Source organism: Tinamus guttatus, unplaced genomic scaffold (assembly GCF_059628265.1).
Source record: "Tinamus guttatus ecotype Peru unplaced genomic scaffold, ASM5962826v1 Tinamus_guttatus_pri_ptg000190l, whole genome shotgun sequence".
Lineage (NCBI taxonomy): Eukaryota > Metazoa > Chordata > Aves > Tinamiformes > Tinamidae > Tinamus > Tinamus guttatus.
Window position 1 is genome coordinate 509,044 of NW_028288724.1, and position 18,516 is coordinate 527,559.

General features: G+C 51.0%; 1 protein-coding gene across 1 annotated transcript; it reads left to right on the forward strand.

The window, feature by feature from the left end:
• Nucleotides 1-8,848: 8,848 nt before the first annotated feature.
• LOC148594879 (coiled-coil domain-containing protein 81-like) lies at nt 8,849-12,886 on the forward strand. Its single transcript, XM_088523482.1, has 6 exons — nt 8,849-8,915; nt 9,353-9,414; nt 9,718-9,874; nt 10,767-11,023; nt 11,881-11,966; nt 12,766-12,886. The coding sequence occupies exons 1-6, from the start codon at nt 8,849-8,851 to the stop codon at nt 12,884-12,886; spliced, it is 750 nt and encodes a 249-aa protein (XP_088379608.1).
• The last annotated feature ends 5,630 nt before the right edge of the window (nt 12,887-18,516 follow it).

Sequence of the window (18,516 nt, forward strand, 5' to 3'; positions counted from 1 at the left end):
AGGGGTGGACTTGTAGTGCATGTCTCCTATAAAGCATGTGTAAAGAAGAGCAGTGTCTACAAAATGAGGGTAGCAGATCTGGGAAGTGCAAAAAATCATCCTGTTCCCCAGATAGATGCTCAGAGGCTGGAAAAAGCGACAATGACGTAGTGAATGGTGTCCCCAGGGTGACCACCGGGACTCTGTGAGGGGGGTGGCATCGTGCCCACAAGGCCATTGTGACAGCGAGGTCCCCATGGTGACTGTGTCCCCAGAGCCCCGGAGGTCCTCACTTTGAGGAGACCAGGAGGAAGCAATTCCCTTTGGTGCCAGAGCCAAAGGGCCTCAGGAGATTGTGCTAGAGATGGAGAAGGGACAGCAGGAGAAAGCCTGCTCCCAGCCCACAAATGGGGTCCTGGGCACGCAGGATGACAAGACTGAGGTGAGCAGGGTGGTAGAGGGAGACACAGGCTGCAGAGATGGAACTCGCATGGAGAGTATGAGACTGGTGGGGAAGGAGACCTGGGTGAAGGCAGCCAGGCAGGAGATCCTCTCATAAGTGGGCGTTTATTCCTGGCCATGGCCATTTTCTCTCAGGCAAAGCACATGGACGTGGGTGCTCCAAGGCCCACATGGACTCTGTGAGCTCTGTGCTGAGGGGCAGAGAGCAGGTCTGGGCCTGTGCTTGGCCATGAACTTTTCTCTGACACTCTCTGGGATGGATGCTCCATGGCTCTGGGATGTTGCTCCAGTGTTGGACCACCCTTGGGCTTCAAATGCATTGATGGGAATGCATCCCACTCTGATGGGAACTTTCCCTGCTGCAACTTCTGTCGCTGCCCTTTGTCCTGTCCCCAGGCACCTCTGGGAAGGCTCTGGCTCCATCCTCACCCCATCTTCTCTTTAGACAGCTGCAGCTGCAGGCAGCAGCAAGATCCCCCTGTGCTTTCACCTGGCTGCACAGACACAGAACCTTTGGCCTCTCCTCAGACAACCTGTGCTCCAGCTCCGAACCACCTCAGGTGACTCTGCTGTGCTCTCACCAATGCTGCCCAAGGGCAGTCCTCTTGATGCAACCAAAAAAAAACCTCCCAGCTTTAATTATGCTGTCCTGGGTGCAGATCTTTACAACAGTGCTGAGGATTCCCTTAGAGCAGGGATAGCACAAAGCCTTTTCCACATGCCTCCCTCACCTGGCCGTGGTCTCCTTGCTTGTCAGCACTGGCATGGTTGCCTACCTGTAGCCCTCCTTCCCCTCCTCCCCAGGTCTGAATCTGGCAGTGGCTGTTCTGTACTCAGTGGTGCCTCCAGCAGTGAACCCCCTCATCTATAGGGGAACAGCCAGTTCAAGGATGCTCTGAGGAAATTTGTTTAACGGGTACAGTGTCATCACTCAAAAAAACATTTTCCTGTTTTCATCCACTCAGCATTCCTAACATAGGGCATTAAATCTATATGTTGTTTATTTTGTTTCCTCATTTTCTCTCTTATATTAATGTTAAAAGATAAAAACATTATGCCGATTGTCCTCAGCAGTTTATCTTGAATCCAGCCCAGAGTCTCTGCTGAAGCAGGAACATAGAGTCACAGAGAATGTTTTGTTTTTCAGTGCCTAGGAGCTGTCTTGTCTTCCTGAGGTTGACAAGGTTGGTCAATGGCCAAAGGAATGTGCAGGAAGGGATCATTCATGCTCACTGCTCATAAATATGCACATTTCTCTAGGTCTGTATGGCACTAGGAACACTTAAATCAGGAGCATGTATTTCTCCTGGCCACCTCTCAATCCTTTTAACCAGTTTCTCAGGTTAGTTCATGGTTCCAGCACAGTCCTCCCATGTGCCCTGCTTTGCTTTCTTAGAGGAGCTCCCTTGCATGGCTGGGAGCATGCTGAAAACACACACTGTGGATGGCACCTGCCTGGGCCCAATGTGGGGATCTGAATGTGGCCATGAACTCATGAGTCTGCAGTCTCTGGGACAGGAAAGCCCTGTTCGTCCAAAGCTGAGGACAGGACCTGATGCGGGGACTGCCTGGCCTCCCTGACCTCCTGCCACAGCCCCACACGGAGCTGCTGGGGCACAGTGCTCAGCAGGGACTCGCAATAGCCTGCTACCTTCTGCCTCTGCCATCCGCCTTGGACCCCAGGACTGGCACTGACTGCTCTTTGGCTCTCCCAGTCTCCCTGGAGGAGATTCCACTTTGCCCTAACCTAATCCGCCTTAATCCAGGGCCTGTTATGGATGGAGGGGAATCTCCTTTGGAGAGCGAAAGCGGGTGCCTGGGCTCCCAGCCTTGCCCTCCACCAGACTGCACTGCCGAGGGGTCATAGAATCATAATGATTGAAAAAGACCTTCAAGATCATCAAGTGCAAACACAAACCATTGAACACCATGCCTACTAAACCATGTCCCTACGGGCCTCATCTACACGTTTCTTGAACACTGCCAGGGACAGTGACTCCACCACTTCCCTGGGCAGCCTGTTCCAAAGCTTGACTATTCTTTCCATGCAGAAATTCTTCTTAGCATCTAACCTGAACCTCCTCTGGTGCTACTTGAAGCCATTTCCTCCTCTCCCATCCGTAGTTATTCTGGAGAAGAGATAGACACCCACCTCACTACAGTCTCCTTTCAGGCAGCTATAGAGAATGATGAGGTCTCCCCTGAGTCTCCGCTGCTCCAAACTAAATAACCTCAGCTCCCTCAGCCACTCCTCATAAGCTCTGTGCTCTAGCCCTCATTGACTGTTTCCTCCTGGATTATGGGGGGGTTTATTCTGCACTCTGTAGGTGTCTTGCAGCTCTGGGGGCTAAGTACCTTGAGGATAATTGATCTGAGTCTTAAAGACTAAAGTAAAGAAGACATTAAGTACCTCAGCCTTATCCTCATCCTTGGTCACAATATTCCCCATCACATCCAATAAAGGATGGAGATTCTTCTTGGCCCTCCTCATTATTAATGTATTTGGAGAAACACTTTGTTGTCTTTTACAATGGTGGCCAGATTGAGTTCCGCATGAGCTTTTGCCTTTCTGATTTCTTCCCTGCAGACCTTAGCAACCTCCTTGGACTCTTCCTGAATTGTCTGTCCCTTCTTCCAAAAGTCGTAAACTCTCTTTTTCCTGGAGTTGCAGCAATAGGTCCTATTCATCCAAGCCAGTCTTCTTCCCCTCTAGCTCATCTTTTGGCACACAGGGATGGCCTGTTCCTGTGCCTTTAAGATTTCCTTCTTGAGGAAAATCCAGCCTTCCTGGACCCTTTATTCTTCAGGACTATCTCCCAAGGGACTCTCCCAATCAAGGTCCTAAACAATCCAAAGTCTGCCTTTTGGAAGTTCAACGTAGCGGTTTTACTGATGCTCCTCTTGACTTCATCAAGAATTGAAAACCCTATCATTTCGTGGTCACTATGCCCACGACAGCCTCCAACCACCAAAACTCCCAGTTATGGAGTCCTCCGCTGTTGGCAAATAGCAGGTCCAGCAGGGCTCCTCCCCTCCTAGGCTCACTTACCAGCTGTCATAGAAAGTTCTCTTCCTTGCGCTCCACAAACCTCCCAGATTGTTTCCCCTCTGCTGTATTGTATTCCCAACAAACATCGGGTAGGTTGAAGTCCCCCATGAGAATAATGGCTGCCAATCGTGAGACTTCTGCCAGCTGCTTATAGAATGCCTCTTCTGGCTCTTCATCCGGGTTGAGTGGCCTATAGCAGACTCCCACCAAGATATCAGCCTTGTTGACCTTCCCCTGGATCCTGACCCATAATCACTCAAGTTTTCCATCACCCACTTGGAGCTCCATGCAATTGAAGAAATGCCTAACATACACTGCTACTCTACCTCCTTTCCTTCCTTGCTTGTCCCTTCTAAAGAGCCTATAACCAGCCATTGCAGCACTCCAGTCATGACAGTAGTGCCGCCACTTTTCAGTGATGGTGACAATGTCATAGTTTTCCTGAAGCGTCATGTCCTCACTGAGGGGATGGAAGAAAACTCCACCTGCGCTCCTGCTCCCTCAACTAATCTCCGCAATGCTCTGAGGTCCCTTTTAATGGACTTCGGTCTTCCCTTGGCAATGTCATTGCTGCCAATCTGCAATTGCAATAGTGGGTAGCAGTCAGAGCGCAGCACAAGACTTGGGAGCCCTTTTGTAATGTCTCTTACCTGGGCCTCAGAGACACAACAGACCTCCCTGTGAGAAGGGTCCAGTCGGCATATTGGGCCCTCTGTTCTCTTCAGAAGGGTGCCACCAACAACTATTATCCTTCTTTTCTCCTTAGAAGATACAGTCCTAAGACAAGGCATGACTGCCTCACCCTGGACAACCCCCTAGATGGACTGTCGAGAGAGGCTGTGGAGTCTCCTTCTTTGGAGATCTTGAAAACCTGCCTTGTTGTGACCCTGTACCACGTGTTCGAGGTGTCCCTTGCTTGGGCAGGGGGGATGGACTAGGTGATCTCTAGAAGGTCTCTTCCAACCTCAACCATTCTGTGATTCTGTGATTCTGTCACCTTGATCTGTGACCTCATTTGCGGGGCCCTCAAGTTCCAGAGCCTCATAGCTGTTGTGTATGGACACCTGTGGAGGTCAGGTGGGCCGGAAGGGGATTCTTCTCCCACCCCAAACAGAGATCTATTTCCATTCTTGCTCATCTCTTAACTCTGCCCCCTCCACCCTACAGCAAGAGAATAGGAGATCCTTGGGTGGATTGCCTCCTCACTGAGGGAAAAGACCATGGGGAGAGCTCTCTTCCTGAGCCAGGAGGAGGCTGCACCCCCTGCCTGTGCCAGCTGCCGCACTAACTGTCGTGCCATGCCCTGGCTGATGTACCTCGCTCTGTTCATGGCGCTCCTGGTCACGGCGCTCACTGGGGGCTGCTCTTGTACATGTGGTGATGTGGGCTGGCTTCCCTGCTGGCTTCACCCCTGTCACAGCCGTCTCTGGTCTGGGACTCTGCACTGCCCACTTGGGGCTGGGGGCTGGGGCTGCCTCTGGCTCCCTGGGCTTTCCTAGCTCGTGGCTTTTGCAGCAGTTTTGATCCTCCCGGCAAGGATCTCCTGCATGAGCCTCCACTCCAGAGTCCTTCGCATTCAGATCAAGGGATGCACGAGAGCTGACTCAAGGAGCCCTGGGATGCAGGGAGAATCAGACAGCAGCCAACAAGGGAAATGAAAGGAACCCATGAGATACACTGAAAAACAGATCGAGGCCGTGAGAATCATCAAAAAACAGACAGAGATTTCTGGCATACACCAAAAGGCACCTGAGGCCCCAGGAACGGACCAAAAAAGAGACCTGGGACACAGCGAAAGGTACTTGGGAGCTGCTCAAACACATTGAATGGTGCTTGGGTGCTCCTTCCATGCCCCAAGAAGCAGACAGAGACTCATTGGATGCACCAAAAATAAAGTGGGGGTCTCTGTGATGAAACCAAAGGCAATCAGAGGACAATGAGAGGCTCCAAGAAGTGCTTTGAACACCCTAGAAGGGTCCACAAGGCAAACAGAGGCCCAAGACAGAGGTTCCTGCTTAGCCTGATACAAACACAGAGTCCCCTGGAAAGCATGCAGAGGTCCCTGAAGCGAACTGAAAGAAACACAGAGGCCAAGGGAGATTCCAATATGTGTTTAGAGGTTTCTGGGGTGCCCTGAAAGGTGTTTGGAGGCACCTTTGGACACAAACTGGTGCAGCCTGATTGGCCAGCAGCAGGCAGGCAGGCGGGTGGGCACCATCATGTCATCAAGGACAGGAGAAAGGCCCAGCAGAGAGGAGAGCTCCTGGAGAGGGGAGAGGCAGAGGCAGGTCAAGGTGGCCTGGCTGGGAGGTGCTTGGTGAGGTCACCTCTGTTGCAGCAATCGGATTGGGCAGCAGGCAGGCAGGCACTGTGAGGTCATGAAACGGGTCAGAAAACCTTCGCCATGGAGAGGAGAGCTGAGGAGGAGGGAAGAGGTGGGCTACAGTGACATATTGGGGATATTGATTGTGGGGTGAGTTCCTTCCATCAGCCAGATTGGCTCTTTGTGGCTCGGAGCACTGTGAGGTGATCAGGAGCATCAGGAAAGTCCCTCTGTCTCCAACTGAAAGGATCAGTCAGGGGGATGGGAGAGGGAAAGGCAGGTAAAGGCGGATGACACTGAGATGATGGGGTCACCTCTTTTGCACTGTGTCAAGATCTTTGGAATTGAAGTTACAGATGAGATCCAAGGAAAATACAGAGTGAATATAGCTCTGTGTCAGCAGGAATGCATCGTGCATGTTCTGGACTGGATACAGAGCAGTATGGGTCAGCTAGATGGTCGGGGTTCACTGAAACAACCTGTGACAGAGACTGCCATCATCCATGGGACAGCAACCAACTACCCTAAGTAAAAGATTCCAAATAAAAAAGTTACCAATAAAGTCAAATATTTAAAATGCTACACTGTCCATGGATGTCTGTGAAGCAAGTGGATCCTTTTGATCCATCCCCTTCTGGTTATGGAGCCAGCAACTCCTGTCATTACTCCGCTTGGAGCTTCTGAGCAGGAACATTGTTTCTCTCAGCCAAGAACAGACATTTGGTTGGAGGTATGGAGGTCTGGTCTTGGGCCTGGCAAACACCTGGGGATCCCAAATGTCTCTCTGTATTTTGTCACTCCCTGTCCATGTGTGACCCCTGTCCATGTGTGTGAGTGTGAACAAAGCCTGGCAAAGGGAAGAGCACTGTCATGGGACACATATTCCTGCAGGCTCTAGGCCTGGAATGGGAAGGCTGCTCTGGGGTGGATGGTGCCAGCACAAAGGTGCCTGCTGGGAAGCCCTGTGGCCACAGCCTCTGGCCTGCCCAGGTAAGTGTGGTCTCCTCCTGAGCAGACCATCCTCTGACAGGGGGCTCATGCTGGCTGCTTCCCTGCTGTTGGGCTCTCACCCATGCTGGAGTGATGGAGAAGAGCAAAGTGCCTGTCATAGGCCCCCTCCCCACTGGTTCAGCTTCCTGCAGGTGTTATGTTTCCCGCCTCCCTCCTTCCTCTAGTACCACATAAGGGCAGGTTTCTCCTTGGGAAGATGTGGCATTATTCATAATTTGGAAGCTTTGGGAAAAGTTGAGGAAAGCTAAGGCATAAAATCCAAGCCCTGGCGTGCATGAGAGCAGTCCTGCCTTTGGGTACATCTTGGGGTTGTGTGGGAGCACAGGCAAATGGAGGCAGTCCAGGAGGGATCCTGGCAGTGATTTAGCAAACATGCAGGGCAGTTTATCAGAGGAGCGGGGCCAGGGAGCCTGAGAGGCACTGGCTGAACCAGAGAGTGCAGATAGGTTGTCTGCAGGTTGTGGGAAAATAGAAGGCACCTGTGCACTGGGATGAGGGGCAAAGCCAAGGGTTTGTGAGGATCTGTGAGGAACAGGAGTAAACCCACAGATGTTCATTTCTATGCAAATCAGCTCCATATTTGCAATAGGAACTTCTCAGGTGCACTCCCTCCAGGCCTGGAGAGGAAAATGGGCAGCAGCAGGGGCTGAATGACTCCCTGGTTCCATGTTATACTAATTGCAGGGTTTCTGGCATGAAGGAGCAATTGCAACCTCTTGCCCATCCTGGGGCAGACCGGAGCCCCTCAGGGCTGCAGATAGAGGCTCAGCAGGGGGAAATGGAACCAGATCTCCATAATCAGTTGCAGGTAGAGATTTGGCAGAGGGGACAAGGGCCCCTGCAATGGAACCGGATCTCCATGACCCTGTGATGGCATTCCACTCCAAATCACTTTCCTTAAAAAGAGACCACACACAAAATATCCTCAAAAGACCAGTAAGTCAAAGGATACACTACCAACAACAAAAGAAATAAACATAATAAAGGATGGCTCTTAAAATAAAGAATGGCAGAGACTGAAAAGGGTTGACTAAACACCTCCTTCTATACATCTTTTTCAAAATTTATTTCTTGTTTCATTTTGATTGACATTTTCTCATATATTTTGAATGGTCCACACCATTCAAAAAGATATATTTGTATGTCTTGAACAAAATTAAGCATCCCAAAGCACCTGGGACAGCAACTGCTCACTCTGTGGACAGAGCCATTCCAGCTAGGAGGTGTTGAGGTCTCTCGTCTGCGGCCTCTTGCCCTGCTCAATTCCCATACAGCCCAGACCCCAGGGAGCTGCAATCACGAGGTCTAAAAGCCGTCTGCAGGCTGGCCATGGCTGAACAGAAGTTCCTGCAGGTATTGTGGCTGAGGAAAGTGGCAAAGGAAGGAGCTGCTGTTTGGAGCAGCCTGAAGAGCATTGTAGTGGCTGCCAAGCAGCTATTGGGTATTGAGGTGGCCTCAGTGGTGAGCGCTTCCTCCTGCGGTGGCAACAACTGCCTGCACTGTGTGGCCTTGAGCGAGTGCTGTGTGATGCCCACTGCCTGCCCTGGCAGCCAGGTTTGGTGCGTGGTGCCGTGTCTGGGTGAGTCACAGTGCCCAGTGCATCCAGGACCCATGGTGGGAGGATGGACAATTCCTGTGGAACAGTCTGCATGGGACAGGGGCAGCCTCTGAGCACCCCATTCTGCCTCTGCCCACTGGTTAGCCATAGCCAGGCCAGTGGTGAGGAGGGCTGGACCCCTCTGTGACACGGGCTGTGCTCACAGGGGACATCCCGTGTCACAGGCACAGCAGTCAGAGCGCGCGCTCCGACCTTTCCTCACACGTCGCGACGAGCCTGGGAGAGCCCACGCGCTGGGACTGCTCTCGGCTCTGCTCTGCTGCGAGAAGCCCACGACCCCGAGCGGGAACCAGCGAGGGGCGGCTGGAGTAGTGCAGGGCTGCGGTGACGTGTGCAGGAGGAGCGGGAGAGGAGCTGTTTCCTCATTACCTCCTGTTTGCTCATTATCCAGAGCAAAGAAACTAGGATGGAGTTCTGGGACGCTGGCTACGGCAGGTTCCATAGGCAGAGATTGCCAGCGCTGCCAGCACAGGGTAGGCCTCCAGAGTTCTATCTTGGGAAGTCTTGCAGAGATCATGAACTGTGAACATGGCTGTGGAAAGGCTGGTGCTGAGGGGAGCATGGATGAGACTGGGGCTGCAGCCAGAGCCCAGGCTCATGGTCCCCTCTGGCTCAGGTGCCAGTGTGGCTGCCAGGACTCCTGGCTCCCAACCCTGATGCTGTCCCCACTGTCCCGGGATACCCCACTCAGAAGTCCCTGCACAAGGGCCTCCCAGTGGAGAAGGCCTACCTGAGCTGCCAGGCCTCCCCATTAATGCCATCTCAATCTCAGCTGCTGAGACCCTCTCAGGGTAGGGCCTAGTTTGCTCACTGAGTACGGTTACAGGTGTCACCTCCTTGGCTAACCATGTGCTGCATGTTTGTGAGCAGGGCCACACCCAGCCTGATGTGTCTTTCACTTCTTTTCCAGAGACCCTTGCTATCTGGGAAGGAGTCTCCAACTATATTCTAGAGCAGCTGATGCTGGACAAGGTGGGTCTGCCATCTTGCATCTCCCACGGAAGCCCTTCTTCTGCATCTGATCTATTTGAGGGATGAGTTTTCTGGGCTTGCTTGCATTTTTTGGGAGCATGAAGAAGAGGGGGAATGAAAACACCTCAAGTGGTCTTCTAAAGACATTCTCCAAGGTTTCTCCAAAGCTTTCCCCACTCCTCCATTCATCCCCTTGCACAGCAGGATTGGGGAGGACACCAAGCTCCATCCTCATGCAGCTGACCAGTTACAAGTCTCTTCACCTAGCACTCGAATAATGCTTTGCTTCCTTCCTCTTTCCAGGGAGTCAGGATTATTCGGCTTGGCACCTTTCATGTGGTGACTGAGCAAGTTGGTGATGGGAAACAGGGTCTTGTGACTGTTCGCAGACCTGTATTCCATCTTTCAAGGAATATTGCGAAACTTCATGACCTCACCTATGATAAGACCTATGCTCCTGGTAAGAAGACATGCTGAAACTTGGGCTTCCCTTTTTTGGGGACATCTTTGGGCTGCACATAACTGCTCTCCCACAGTGATTGTTAGAGCTCCAGACTTCTGGCACCAAGTTCTAAAAACAGCTTCTATTTGTAGCTCCCAGGACATCATAATGGCAATTACCATTATACTCCCTCTCTCCCAGATTGGATTTCACATGTGACTACAGCTACAGTTCTGAATGTAGCAGCATTCGTGCTGGCTTTTCCCATCTCCTTGCACCTTGAAGTAGGTCACAGTCAGCTGTACAGAGCCTTGAAATGGAGACTGGGACCTTAATGTGTGTGAAAACCCATCAGAGGCCGGTTTTGCTGTGATTACTGGTCATCCTTGTGAACACTGCAGCTGCAGTGGACATGGTGTTGGATAGGTGTGGGGCATCAGGAGCTCTGAGCTGTGTTTGGAGTGGGTCTTCCCTTTCCAAGGACTCCACATCTTCTCTGACAACTTCTCAGGATTTTTTTTTTCCTTCTTTCTTTCATTCATGTAACATGGCTCTGTGAAACATGCTCTCTTTCATGGTGTGGAATGGGCTGAGCTTGGCCCAAGTCCTTTGACCTGGCTCCCATGAAGGCAACTAGCCCCCTTCCTCCTCTCCTTGTCCTGCCATTGAGCCTCGCATTCGTAGGAGATGGTTGTGGCCCTATCTTTCCAACTCTGTAGGGAAGAAAGCATTGCTGTCCACTTGGCACATCTGCCTGCAGAGTGCTTCGAACATCTTCCTGCATGTATTTTCCCAGAAGGTCAAGAAAGACAGTTCTATAGGAATGCCTTCGTTGAAGACCACAAAGCTGTTGATGCTGTGCTTTAGTGTGCTTTTATAGTGACTTTGCTCCTCTTTTTCTGCTTCCTAGGTCATAATCTTTCTGAACCCCTGAAATGTGCATGCATAGCCAAAAATACATTTCTTGACTGCAAAACGGTGGAGGCTGGCACAGAAGAGACCCTGCGTCTTTTCTGCCGCTGCCTCGAGAGTGGGAAGAATGTTGTGTTTGTACTGAAAAACATTGGCATGCTAGTAATTGACGGGGCAGATGTGAAAATGCAATTTTACAAAGAGTTTCTGAAAAGACTTAACGGGACCGAGCAGATGTTAGCAGCCCTTCTTGCGGTAAGTTTTCCAGTTCTCCAATGCCCCCTGTCATCTTTTTGAATTTACAAAAGAATGCAATTCTCTTAGCCTGCCATGACCTGTTGAAGGACATGGACAGTCCTGGCTGAGAGGAATTTCAGCGCCCCGGACAGTTTGTCTTGGGCTTTCAGAGGACTTGGCAATGAAGATGACCCTGTGCAGAAGTGTACTGGCTCCACCCAAAGATTCATACAACCCAGGAGACAGTTTTCAAATTCTCAGCAAAGAAGGCCAAGACAAGACGAGGTCTTGTGTGTTTTTTCTTTTTCCCGCTAGATTTCCCTCCTTGCAAAAAGCCATGCTTTAGTGCCCTTTTTGTGAGGATGGCCTCTGAAGCCGTGTTTGGCATAGTAAGGCAGCAAGTTCAGCCATTTCGCTTAAGGTTTTGAAAACTATGAGTCCCTTTGGAAACTTGGCCTGATCTCCTCATGGATACACTTGCCTAGGCCAGTGGGAATGTCACACAACTCTGTCTACTGTCTATTGACCTCATTCCTCTCTCTTTGAAGCATTAGGTCTGGACAGCAGGGAAAACAAGCGGTCCAGCTGGTGAAATGTCTTCTCATGTGCTTGCCTCTCTTGATTTCTGCATTAGGAGAGACCTGAGCTAACTGAGTCTCTGAATCCTGAGCAAAAGGCCTGAGCATGTTCCTCCCCTTTCTCCTTCATTTCTCTCCAGTTGTTATGGTGCATAACTGAGAGACTGCTGATGGGAATACAAGAATTGAATGTTTCAGATACAGCTTCTTCTCTAAGCAATAGAAAAGTTTGCTTCCCTTGTGAGCAATGAGATAATTCTCTTGGCATCATCTGTCATGTGTCTCTCCCGTTTGCAGATGCCGGAGATGAGGAATTCGGTGCTCTCAGGCACTGAAACTGCTCTTTCACAGACGCGCTCTCGTCATGTCATTGTCTTTCCTGAGTGAGTATGTTTCCTTCCTAGCCCGTGGCTGGCCACGTAAGCAGCTGTTTTGTAACCTTGTGTTGCCAGTCCTTGTGAAGACTGCTCAGAAAGCCATTTATAAGCAACCTTTGAAATGTGCATCAAAGTACAGGTCCCTCTTAGTTGCTGCTTTGGGACATTTTCATATTTTCTGTGAGATCTGCATGAATCAAATGTGTCCTAAATGTGCTGCCTAGGGTGATCATTTTTTTTCTTTTTGTGGGGGGACCTATGTAGGCCACAGTGAAGCCTGTGCCTAGTGGGGTTTTGGAGAGCTTTGTCCTTGCTCCCATGGTGCTTTTGTTCCCTTACGTCTGGGATATGGAGGTTCTCACGTGCACAGCCATCATCGAGGGAAGGTTGGCAAGTGTTCCGGAGGGTGAGACAGAAATTAGAAAGGATGCTGGAAAGCTGTAGAAAAGGACATGAATGTGTTCTTGCCTGAACATGAGCAAGAACAGGAGATGGGTGATCATTCCAACAGCACACCAGGGGATTTGGTTTGAAATTGGTTTGGCATTTACACAGGAAGCACAAGGAAACACTGCAAGAGTCGGAGGAGAAAGGTCATGCCCCTCCAGGCACTGGAGGGCTTCCTGATGTCTCTCACCTTGATGAGACACTCCTCCAGGATCTGGCCTATTCTGTCCATTGTGCTTTGAAAAAAGAGGGACTTCCCAGCACCTCTCAAATGCCCCTGTATCCCCACTATTCACAGAAGGTGCAAAAGAAGTGTGGTGCCCCCCACCCTTAGAGAGATGCCTTTGCCTCTTTCCAGGTACAAGCTGAAGACTAGGCCTAGAAAACCACCTGGGGCACCTGTAAAGCCTAGGCCTGAGGAGGAGAGGAAAGGAGAAGCAAGCACTGGCCAGAATGGTAATGGAACAGATGGTTCTTGATGGGGGTTTGTGCCTTCTCCTTCTGTGCTCTTGGGTAGCCCATTGAGCCCAAGTGACAGTGTGATGGCTCAGGCAGCATGAGGCACTAAAGGTGACGCTGCTACCCCAGTAGGGCAAATCTCAAGTGAGTCGTGAGGGAAGAAGACCTCAGCGCAGCACAATATTCCCACCCATACTAATACCTCCAAGTTCAGCTTTCCCTCATTTCCATGCCCTAGTCTCATAAAAATGCCCCATAAAAATCCCCCAAGCAACTCACTGGTTTTGATTGTGGCAACAGAGGAACTCTAGGCATGTGAGATCAGTAGGCAAATCAAAGGCTCTACTCACTTGCCTTAAATTACCGCCCTCAGAGAGACTCTGCTTGGCCACCCACACCTCCCAGCTAGTCTCCTTTTTCCAAATAGGACAGAGAGTGAGAAAAGCACTACCCCAAAAAATGATCCTGTGAAGTACAAACAACAAGACAGAGAGAAGGCAGTGCCCAGAATGGCCAAAGTCCAGCCAGGAAACAAGGCTTCAAAGGAATCAGCCTGATGCCTCACAGTTTGACCTCAGGCTGAGAAGAACTGCATAGCCTTCCTTTTCAAGAGTCCTCTGCAATGCTGTCCTGAAGGGTTTTATTGTCTTCTGTCTACAGGAAATCTACCTGCCAACCGTCTCCTCTCAAGGAGAAGCGACACAGCCCCCAAAATTGCTTATACAAATATGCAAAAGAAACAGGGGAAGAAACGTGAAAGAAAAGGAACTCGTGGCAGGTGAGACACTTGGAGGAATGAATGAGGGCGACCCTGTAGCCGTGTGCTTGTGTGCGTGAGATGCTTCCTCTGCACAACAGGTTCAAAGCAGCTTTGAGAATTTTTGATCCCATGCAGTAGCTGGGACTGTCAGACAGTGTTCAATACATTTGCCAGGACAGAGTACCTGTGTCCCTCAGAGGTTCCATCTGTAATGAATCCTGCTCTTCTCCTTGCTGCATCAAGAGAGAGCCTTTAGCGGGAACATATGGAGCATTCTTGTGGGCATGCCTTGCAGCTCTGGACATTTCAGCGGGGAGTGATCTGACTCTCTCTTCATGTCAGTTGAGCGGAGTCAGTTGAGCCCTCATGATTCATGGCAACAGCCAACAGAACTGTCTTGTGCTGCAGAACCTTGTGAGGGCAGGACGGAGACCAAAGTCTTCCTGGGCCCAAATCACTGCCTAATAATGTCTATTTTCAGCATTTTCCCAGCCATCCATGAAACTTCCTCACAGAAGGCAAGAAAGGACAGTACTGCAGCAATGTCCTCAGTTGAAGAGCTGGAAAAGAGAATGGAGAAGTGGCTAGAAGAGGTATGTGCTTCTGCATGCGGTAATTCATATGCCCTATGGATTTGTGGGAAAGCAAACTCACTTCTCTGGGCAGGGAGTGTGAAAGATGCCTTCCTGAGGCTTCATTTGGCCATTGGCCAACCTTGTCATGGCTTTGCTTGAAAAGGTCATGCTCTAGTGTTGCAATGCATTTGTCACTACTGCTTTCTTAGGAAAGTTATCAAAAAGCCCTCTTTGGTTCTAGTTGGAAGGTACCTGCTGGTTATTTCAGGACATGCACAGCTTGGGTTTAGCTCAGCTCATCATTCATGTCCGATACAGAATTTGCAGACGTGCTGACCTGCTAGGATTACCTTAGGAGCATTAGAGGGCTGTCAGGAAGGCTCAGGTGCAGGGACAGAAGAGAGGGTGAGAAGTGATTTTGTGCTCTGGAAAAGAAGAGGTGCCAGTCATAATCTTTCTTGTTTCTTTTCTGTGGCCCCGCAGGTCCAGAAATACCACCGCAGAGCAAGAGGGAAAGGGAATTATACCTTTCCTTCACTCTGAATGCCTGGGACAATTTTCCTTTCCTTTGCCTTTTGCTGAAGATGGAGGAAGGCAACTGAGAGAGAACAGGAGAGGACTTTTGGGAATGTCATTTCAATAAACTCCAGTATTTCCTCAGACATGTTTTCCAGAAGCACCTGTAAGAATTAGGAACCATGAGGAATGAGGATTGTGAGACACGTGAAGTCACTGTGTTCTTAAAGGCCCATGATTTGGCTCTCTGGTCCTGGGGAAACTCAAGTGAGGTCAAGAACCTCGATGCTGAGAGGAAAAGCTGAAGGGTCATGTGTGTTTTGGGTCATTTGGTTTAACATGCCAAAATCCCATAGGGTTTTTTTTGCCCCATACAACCGTACCCTCCCTTCTCCACGTTCAGTAATGAGAGGAACACACACATCGACCTGGCACTGACACACACTATCGCAGCTTCTGGGCTTCCCATCAACAAAGGGAATGGAACAACTCAGCTCAGCTGAGCTCAGCTTCAACAGGAAACCTGCATCTTCCATGCTGCTCTCCAGCTTTCCAGGCCATGCCACATGCTCCAGAAATGCTATCCAAAAGCAGCATATATGTCCCAGCCACCAGCAGATCTGCTGTCTCAGAGGCGGCTCCCCAGGCGTGGAACTCCAGAGAAGTTTGGCTTATGTTGTGACTGAGCTGAGTGAGAGCAGTGGGCGGAGGAAGGGGCTGCTCACCCAAGCAAGGTGATTGTCTTGCCCCTTTTGAAAGATCAGCTTGAAAAAGCTTGACTGTAGGAAAAGGGACTGCAAGAGTAGAACTGCTCCCAAACAGCCCTTCCAGGTTGGTTTTGTGCTGCAAACAGAAGCATCTTTGATGAGGATGGGGTTTGGGCCCAGGTCCGCAGAGCAGGAAACATTAGCAGGGCATCCTCTGCAGTCAGGGCCTTCCTATGCTCAGCGGCACAGCCTCCTGCCAGGGCACCCTCCCCATCTCTCACTGAACAGACACCTGGTGCCAGGCAATTCCTGGGCCAGCGTAGCCACAGCCAAGGCAGGCTGTGCTCAGGCACCCACGCTGATGCTGGCCAGGCTGTGCAGAGAGGGCTCTGGGCACGGTAGGGCCCCGCACCACTGCTCCCAGCACCCGCAGCCCAGAGCCAGACTCTCCTCACAGATCCACATTCCACATGGACTCCAGGGCAGCCAGGAGTTCGGTGGGGCCCCTGTGGCAGAGCCCAGCCCGGCTGGGCAGCGCACGGGCATGGGGCCCTGCTCTGCCTGGGCACAGTGCCCGTGGCTGCCCTGAGGCTCCACGATGCCGCCCACGAGATGGCGCCGTCTCCTCGCAGAGGAGAGCGCGGAGCTGCTGCCAGGGCAGGAGGGCCCAATGTTGCCATGGCACTGCTCCCAGGACAGCCCCTCCTATTGGCTGGAAGGGGGAAATGACAGCTCTGCCAGCCAATCACAGCGCAGCATTCAGAAGCACACAGGGGCGGGGGAAGAGGTGGAGCGTGAGACGAGGGGAGAAGGGAGAGGAAAGGGAGTGGGAATAGGAGTGGGAAATGGAATGGGAGTGAGAATGAGAGTGAGTGTGACTGTGACTGCAGGGGGTGGAGAGAGGGGGAGAGAAGAATGGAAGGAAGGAAGGAAGGAACGAAGGAACGAAGGAACGAAGGAACGAAGGAACGAAGGAAGGAAAAGAAAAGGAAAAAGAAAAAAAGAAAAGAAAAGAAAAGAAAAGAAAAGAAAAGAAAAGAAAAGAAAAGAAAAGGAAAAGGAGAGAAAGAAATCACAGAATGCTTAAGCTTAGAAGGGACCTCTAGGGGTCATCTAGTCCAACCCTCCTGCACAGGCAGGGTCACCTAGAGCACATGGCACAGGACTGCGTCCAAGCGGGTTTTGAAGATCTCCAGAGAAGGAGACTCTACAACCTCTCTTGGCAACCTGTTCCAGCGCTCTGTCACCCTCACTGTTCAGAATTTTTTCCTTAAGTTCCTGTGGAACTTCTGATGCTTCAGTTTCTGGCCGTTTCCTCTAGTTCTGTCGGTGGCCACCACTGAAAAGAGGCTGGCCCCATCCTCCTCACTGCCTCCCTTGAGGTACTTATAGACACTGATTAGATCCCCTCTCAACCTTCTCTCAGTCTCTCCTCATAGGGCAGATGTTCCAAGGCCCTGATCATCCTCGTAGCCCTGCGCTGGACTCTCTCCAGCAGCTTCCATATCCCTTTGTACTGTGGGGCCCAGAACTGGACACAATACTCCAGATGTGGCCTCACCAGGGCTGAGTAGAGGGGCAGGATCACCTCCCTCAACCCGCTGGAGACACTCTTCTTAATGCACCCCAGGATCCCATTGGCCTTCTTGGCCACAAGGGCACACTGCTGCCTCATGGTCAACTTGTCTTCCACCATGATGCCCAGGTCTTTCTCTGCAGAGCTGCTCTCCAGAATGTCGGTCCCCAGTCTGTACTGGTGTCTAGGGTTATTCCTCCCCAGGTGCAGGACCTTGCACTTGGCCTTGTTGAATTGCATGAGGTTTTTCACTGCCCAGTTGTCCAGTCTGTCCAGGTCCCTCTGGATTGCAGCGCAGCCCTCTGAGGTATCAGCTACTCCTCCCAGTTTTGTATCATCAGCAAACTTGCTGAGGGAGCACTCCGTGCCTTCATCCAGGTCATTGATGAGTAAATTGAACAGGACTGGACCAAGGACTGACCCCTGGGGGACACCGCTAGCTACAGGTCTCCAACTAGAGTCCGCACCGCTGATCACCACACTCTGAGCTCTGCCATCAGCCAATTCCTAATCCACCTCATTGTCCACTCATCCATCCCACACCTCCGGAGCCTGCCCAGGAGGATGTTGTGAGAGATGGTGTCAAAAGCCTTGGTGAAGTCGAGATGGATGACATCCACTGCTCTCCCCTCATCTGTCCAACTGGTTATTCCATCGTAGAAGGCTATCAGGTTAGTCAAGCATGATTTCCCCTTGGTGAATCCATGCTGACTACCCTTGAGCACCTTCTTGTAATCCATGTGCCTGGAGACAACGGCCGTATGAGCCCTTCCATCACTTTTCCGGAGATGGAGGTGAGGCTCACTGGCCTGTAGTTGCCTGGGTCCTCCTTCTTGCCTTTTTTGTAGACTGGCATGACATTGGCTTTCTTCCAGTCCTCCGGCACCTCCCCCATTCTCTAGGATCTTTCAAAGATGATGGAGAGTGGCTTAGCTATGACATCCACCACTCACGCACCACTCTGGGGTGCATCCCATCAGGGCACAAAGATTTGTGGGTATCAAGTTTCCTTAGGTGCTCTCTCACTCAATGTTCCTCTGCCCAGGGCAAGTCTTCCTCTCTGCAGGCTTCTTCTCTTGTCCCTAGGGCCTGGGACTCTAAAGGGCTGTGCTTGGTAAACACTGAAGCAAAGAAGGCATTCAGAAACTCTGCCTTTTCTGTGTTATTCGTAACTAGGGTGCCTGTCCCGTTCACCAGTGGACCCACGTTTTCCCTGATCTTCCTTTTGCTGTTAATATATTTGAAGAAGTTTTTCTTGTTATTTTTTAACATCCCTTGCCAGATTGCATTCCAAACGTGCCTTAGCTTTCCTTTTCACATCTCTGCATTCCCTGACTACGTTCCTGTATTTCTCCCAGGGGACCTGTCCTTTTTTCCACATTCTGTACACCTCCTTCTTCTGCTTGAGCATTGCCACAAGCTCCTTGCTCATCCACGCAGGTCCTGTCCCCTTTGCCTGACTTCTTACACATAAGGATGCACTGTTGCTGGGCATGGAGGAAGTGCTGCTTTTAAA

What these genes read in the sequence shown, in the direction of transcription:
- LOC148594879 (XM_088523482.1), top strand. Translation starts at nt 8,849, where the DNA reads ATGGAGTTCTGGGACGCTGGCTACGGCAGGTTCCATAGGCAGAGATTG. An exon ending in GCCAGCGCTGCCAGCACAGG is followed by an intron (nt 8,916 to 9,352) that starts GTAGGCCTCCAG and finishes CTTCTTTTCCAG; the next exon opens with AGACCCTTGCTATCTGGGAA. An exon ending in AGCAGCTGATGCTGGACAAG is followed by an intron (nt 9,415 to 9,717) that starts GTGGGTCTGCCA and finishes TCCTCTTTCCAG; the next exon opens with GGAGTCAGGATTATTCGGCT.